The sequence below is a fragment of the Sinohyriopsis cumingii genome, chromosome 1 (assembly GCF_028554795.1).
Source record: "Sinohyriopsis cumingii isolate HCF-2022 chromosome 1, ASM2855479v2, whole genome shotgun sequence".
In the NCBI taxonomy this organism is placed as follows: domain Eukaryota; kingdom Metazoa; phylum Mollusca; class Bivalvia; order Unionida; family Unionidae; genus Sinohyriopsis; species Sinohyriopsis cumingii.
In genome coordinates this window covers 172,561,346-172,567,345 of record NC_142961.1, presented here as the reverse complement: position 1 = coordinate 172,567,345, position 6,000 = coordinate 172,561,346, and the positions used below count along the sequence as shown (strand labels likewise).

General features: G+C 37.2%; 1 protein-coding gene across 1 annotated transcript in view; it reads left to right on the top strand.

Moving 5' to 3' along the window:
• Positions 1 to 351: 351 nt before the first annotated feature.
• The window catches only part of LOC149808392 (solute carrier organic anion transporter family member 4A1-like), a 43,776-nt gene continuing 38,127 nt past the window's right edge, over positions 352 to 6,000 (top strand). Inside the window, exons 1-2 of the mRNA XM_089968143.1 lie at positions 352 to 558; positions 984 to 1,060. Coding sequence (XP_089824269.1) covers positions 352 to 558; positions 984 to 1,060 — 284 coding nt within the window. The remainder of the gene's footprint in view (positions 559 to 983; positions 1,061 to 6,000) is intronic.

Here is a 6,000-nt window from a genome sequence, read left to right as displayed (position 1 = left end):
TGAATGAGTATACAGAGTCTCTAAAGGATACCCATTTATTATGTGGTTGAGAATACAGAGTCTCTAAAGATACCATGTTACTTTATATTTTCAAAGTTTATATTGATCGCATCCAGCTGGCTGCACAGTTCTTCGACAAATGTATATTTCACATTCTGCTGTTTCAATTTGGACACGCTAACTTTTTTAGGAATTTGTTTTCTTTATGGTCTTCTACTAGGCTGAATGTTATTCCTGAGTTTGGAGGATAGACGTCTAAACTTCACATGGCATTAGGCACTGACATTCTGTTAATTTTTAATAGAACCATACTTCTTCTACAACATTATAAAGTGGTAATGATAGTCTACAATGGTCAATCAAAATGGTTCATTTTGTTTTAATCAGACAAATAATGGAGCAGAGAATCGTATGGTCAACAGCAAAGACAGCAAACCATTTAAAGAGGGAAACAAATTAGACAAAGATGGGTCGTACGAAAATGCAGCATATACGACATCAACGGAAGACGTTCACGTTAGTGTAGATCCATCAACACAGGTCGTGGTTACTGAACCGGTAAGACGTTTTTAAAAACAAACACTTGCAAATCACCTCAGCTTCATTCGATTCGATCAGTTAAATTTATTTTTGTTTGTCCTTAATTTTTTCTATATATTCTTAGATTATATTAATTAGCTGTTTGAGACGAAAATTATGTATTTAAAAACTCATATATATCAGTACAATGTTTGACAAATTTCTATGCTAAAGTATGTTACGTATGAGGTAAAGAACACTTTCACAGTAATACTATAATGACACGACTATAACAATTCATATCTATATAGCGTGTGTCCGTCTACCTGTATGTATGTATATTTGTACGTTCTTTGATATAAGTTCAGGCCCATCATAAACAAAAACTGTAATAATTTTGCGTCGAGTGTGTATATTTCTTTTTCTTTCTTTCTTTTAAAACCAAGGTTTGTTTTGCTAACCAGACTAATGCTAAGGAGAAAAATGAAGAAAATGAGTCAAATTTGGACACGAGATATGGATATGGATCGTGCAAACCCAGGTGAGAAAGAGACGGATATGATCTGATTTACAACAGCAATAATAATAATAATGATAATGGCCATCATCATCATCATCATCGGTTAAGCAATACTTCCTTATATTAAGTGAATTTGTAATGGTTAAGAAGGGGCGGAGTAGCCGATCGAGCCCTTCTTAGCCACATGATATCAACTTAATAAACGAGGTATAAACACAGCCGGAGTTTTTCATTGATAATTGCCATAGCTGTAGCATCAGGGCATGCCTCTCTAAACTCGTCAGTTGCGAATATTCTGTTCTGAAACATGGATGGCAGTGGTATTTATTTCTGGCTTTTGCCTTATGTAGACCTATTGATTACAGACTTTACAACTGAAATTGATACAGATGATCTGTAGTCTCAGAATACTGTAGTAAAAATTAGTCACCAGTCTCAGCTGCAGAAATCAAAAGTAAACAACAGCAGAGTGTATCTAGAAAACGCCTAAGTGAACAGTTGCTTAAGAATTTTGTCAAAGCGTTGCAGTTTCATGGTTCAAACATCTCAAGAATTGTCTAAGCCAATTATTTTCATGTTTTCAAAGATTCCAGGAAAATATTATCTCTATTCCAGAGGTAATTCCTCAAATAAATGATGAACCGCTAAATTTCTAGTTGCAAAGATTCGTCTGTTACACAAAGCGGGAAAATGCAATGCCCAGCCTTCTGAATGCAATCCCCACACTTCTGAATGCAATGCCCAGCCTTCTGAATGCAATCCCCACACTTCTGAATGCAATCCCCAACCTTCTGAATGCAATCCCCACACTTCTGAATGTACTCAGATATTTGCTGACCTTCAGCGCTATATGCCAAATGGTTGAAGACATATCATTTGCTTTTAGAAATGGCACTGAGTTTCCTAAATTTACAAATGTGAACGCAATTCGAAATGCTAACATCTCAAGGAGTTTCTATTGCGATTCCCTTACAACACTGAACTAAAAATAATGTGGGGAAACGTGTGTCTTTTTTTCCAACGAAAACGTACTAGAACTCCATGTTTTTTGACAATTCATATTTGACTAAGACCCTTGCTTACACAGATTAACTTGTTTTAGTATGTTTTTATACAATATATGTTTAGTAATTACTCTCCAAAAAGAGTCTCTCTCTTTCTTTGTTCTGTACATTCATAGATACTTCTTGCACGATATAAACGGTTTACAACTGCTTGTAAAAGTTTTAGGGATTGTAACCAGTTTTTATTGGAGCAATATATTTTTGGTTCAAATGCCCAGTCCACGGTTAATATTCAATTCTCCAATTAGTAATTGGAAATTAAAAAACCCAGACAAAATATAATCCGTATCTGATGCCGTATTTAAAAACGGAAAATCGTCTATTTTGTATTGACTTTCTCTAGCTTGCATATGTTTCTCGACACTCGATGATTTTGATCATGTAAGTAGTCTGTTAACGTATACATTGTCAATCATACACACTTTAGTGTGTGTGTTCTGATTATTATTTTCATCTCAGATCCAACATAGATTACGTTTATCTGTGTCCCTTTTCCGCTCCATTAAGCATATACTTTTCTTGCAACCACATGTCTAAATAAAAACAGTCCATCATTTGTAAACTGCATCTCAATTTAGTTTTCTTTTGGCGTTTGTTACACCCGATATTGTGAGGATTGTCATGTTCTGTCAACAATATGTCATTAATTGTCACTAAAGTGCTAGGTTTCCATACGACAGAAGCATCCAGATGTGTGTTCTTGTTTTGTTTTTTTCTTGCGGCAATCGATTTTCCAGGCACGCTTGATAAGTGTGAGCATCCATACAGCTACTTACCAGTTTGTTATTTAGTACAAATTCACTTCGCTGAAAAAACGAATGCATGAAATTGTTCACAGGATCTAATCTGGTATCTGCTCCTCGAATGCTGTTGCCGACTTTAAGAACCTTGACTGAAGGTGCTAGTGACTGAATTGATCAGATCGATCATCAGATCATTGATGATGATGATGATGATGATTTTTGTCTATCTGTTCAGATTTATACAATCTTCAGTTTGTCCTTTGAGTTCAAATTCGAATGGGGCTGAGGTGATCAGAGACTATACAGGATAAAAGTATACCAATTGTTTATCTGGCATCATTGCTAGTTGCATGGCATACGTATCGAGGTTTGACTTCGATCCTTCGCATGAACCTCGGCGCATCCTTTTTATTTCTAATTTTTCAGTCACTAATCAAAAACATTACATCTTCTGACCACTCCCGATTTTCTTTTTTTATAGTCTTTTTTCTGAACATGTTTGTGTGATCTGATGGGGTTTTGACGTCTCTTTTGCGTCGTCCTTGCAATGACGTAGATGAAGAGGTAATGTCTTGGCCTGAATTGTGAAGTGAATTTATAGGGATGTTTTGGGAGACCCAGAAGTTCTTTTTCTGTTTCCTACTGTCACGAAGGCTTATTTTCAACTCTGTTGACGAGGACGTTTTAAATTTTTCTTTTCCTTGCGTAAAAACTGCATCTTTAAAAACATGCAATCCTCGAGTCACCTTCGGGTTTTAAATGGGTGCTAACGTACAAGAATTGATTCTAACATTTCCTTTCGAGAATATAATATTTTGTCCAATATCTGATTTTCTTCTAATTATGGCATTGTTCAAATACGAGTAATGACAGGAAGACAAGAAGGGTTTACACATTTTAGGTGAACGTAATATAAGCTCCTTCTTTATCCTAAGCAGCGATGGCAAGATCCACATTGCAGGGAATGACTCTTAGCAATGTAGAGGCTGTGTTTCCGACGACGTTGTACACCACCATGTCTGAGTACGCAAACAATACATTCAGTCATTCCTTCAATTTGACAGGGTACTGCAGATACTTGTAGAATCTATCATTGTTATAAATGTCTTTCACGGGAGAAAATAAGTGATGAACATTATTCTGCTGTCAGAAAATGAATTTTAGGACGATAACAATTTTATTTTAATCATCCAGTACACTTTTCTGAGTTTTCTCGAGGCCTTTTCCAAAAGGATCGTTGAAAATGTTCGCAGTCTTCTCGGCAAGATGTTGAGCATTAAAATAATGAACGTTTATGGTATGAGCGGTCAGCAGAAGATTGGATGTTGATATCAATTATTAATAACCAGGGTAATTTTTGTCCAACTGTTCTTGAACTTGTTCGTTCAGATGTCGATGGTGAAAGTGTTTTGACTTTCTTTGTATTTGATAGGTTGCTTAGGATGAATGATTTCTAACAAAGCTGCGTTTTAATGAGTTTCGTGATCCACGTGTACGGTTTGCGGTAACTAGACTGAAACAACATATTGTGTTGATGAGAACTGGCACTAGGTTCGTTTAAATTGCATCTGTTATTCATAGTTCGACGGTTCTGGTTTCCGTGGAATCATTCAATGTCAAAGGAGGATAATTTTACAAATATTCCGAAAGATGACAGCAGCTGCTACTGTCGTGACTGAAAGCCTTGTTGTGGTGATTGGTGTTGGTGCAGTGCTACTGTTGTCGTTGTTGTTAATGTCAGTAATATATTTCAAGAAAAGCATGGAAAGAAGATAATACAAATGCTGAGTAAAATTGTTCATTAATATTTGTCTCCCTGTCGCAAACTCAGATTTGCGATCGCTGCGCATCACAAGGATTTGGCACTAGAAGACGATTTCCACACACACACACACACACACACACACACACACACATGCTGTTTTGTAGTTTTTGACGGAGGAACTTTGTTCTTTCAAAGTCATTTCAAATATTTCCATGACATTTGCTCTTGGTTCAGAATTTTAAGTGGATAAAGCGAAAGCGTCTGCTTTTGCTATTTTTGTTTAGAAAAGGTTGGTTAAGAAATTATGTGCCTTGTGCTAGCAAGATGGAGACCGCACAAGGACCGTATTCTTTCTCCTATCCCCTTCGATCCAAATTTCATCACAATCTGAGTAGGTGGCAAAATGAGGACATGTATATATTCGAAGTAACTACAAGCCATTTACCTGTCACGTTTGGAGCTCACCGGGAGCCTGAGAGGATAGTCATGCAGAGATAGTATGCCTCAACCAGTAAGTTATTACTCATACCCGTATTCTTTACTTGGAAGTCTGGAACCTGCATTGGTCAGCTTCGTAGAAGGACTCTCTCAAAGCCTGTAATATTCCAGGCAAGAGAAATCTCCTGGTGAACAGCATACCCATACTGGTAGTATGGCCTTAATATAATGCTATATGCACCTGTCGGTAATAGAAACACTTTCTCAACTGTAGGGGAAGCCAATAGTACTCTTGTTTCTTATTAGGATGAATAGCTCCCTATTTATGTCTCTCCAGTTTCAGACCAGATGGCATGGACGGTCAGCACATTTTAGCCCTAACAGGTATCGTCTGCACGCCTATGCCTTCCCACCCTTCAGAATAATCCTTTAAACTCTTCAGGGCTCATACTGATAACCTTCTTGTGACCCACGCGGTCTTGGCTGAACTACCTCCTTGACCTGTTCGTGAAAGACCAGTGAGAATTAATGCTAGACAAGGATATGCTTTCGCAGTATAGAGGATCCTTCCTACACAACTATCCGCAAACTCTCCCCTTACATGACTGGTTCATATGAAACCATTTTCCTGCCAAGATCAGTTCAGAGCAAGGTTGCCAACTTATGCCAAAGGTCAGAAGGATATCGACTCCCAAGGTGTACGATGCAAATTAACTATTCCTTTATTAGTACAACAGGAATCGCAAATATGTCTTCTTTTAACCCAGTTTTCAGATTTTTTAAAAAATTCTTTTTGAGAAAATAGAGTGCTCAGTATCCACAGCTGTTTATTATAGGGCTGGCCTCTCCAATACTTTTAAGTTTTGTGTGGTCTGAGCCATTTGGGCGTTCATTTATCTTTCAGAACCGATCAGCTACTTTAAGTTTCAGAAACAAGTCTGTCGATCTTTA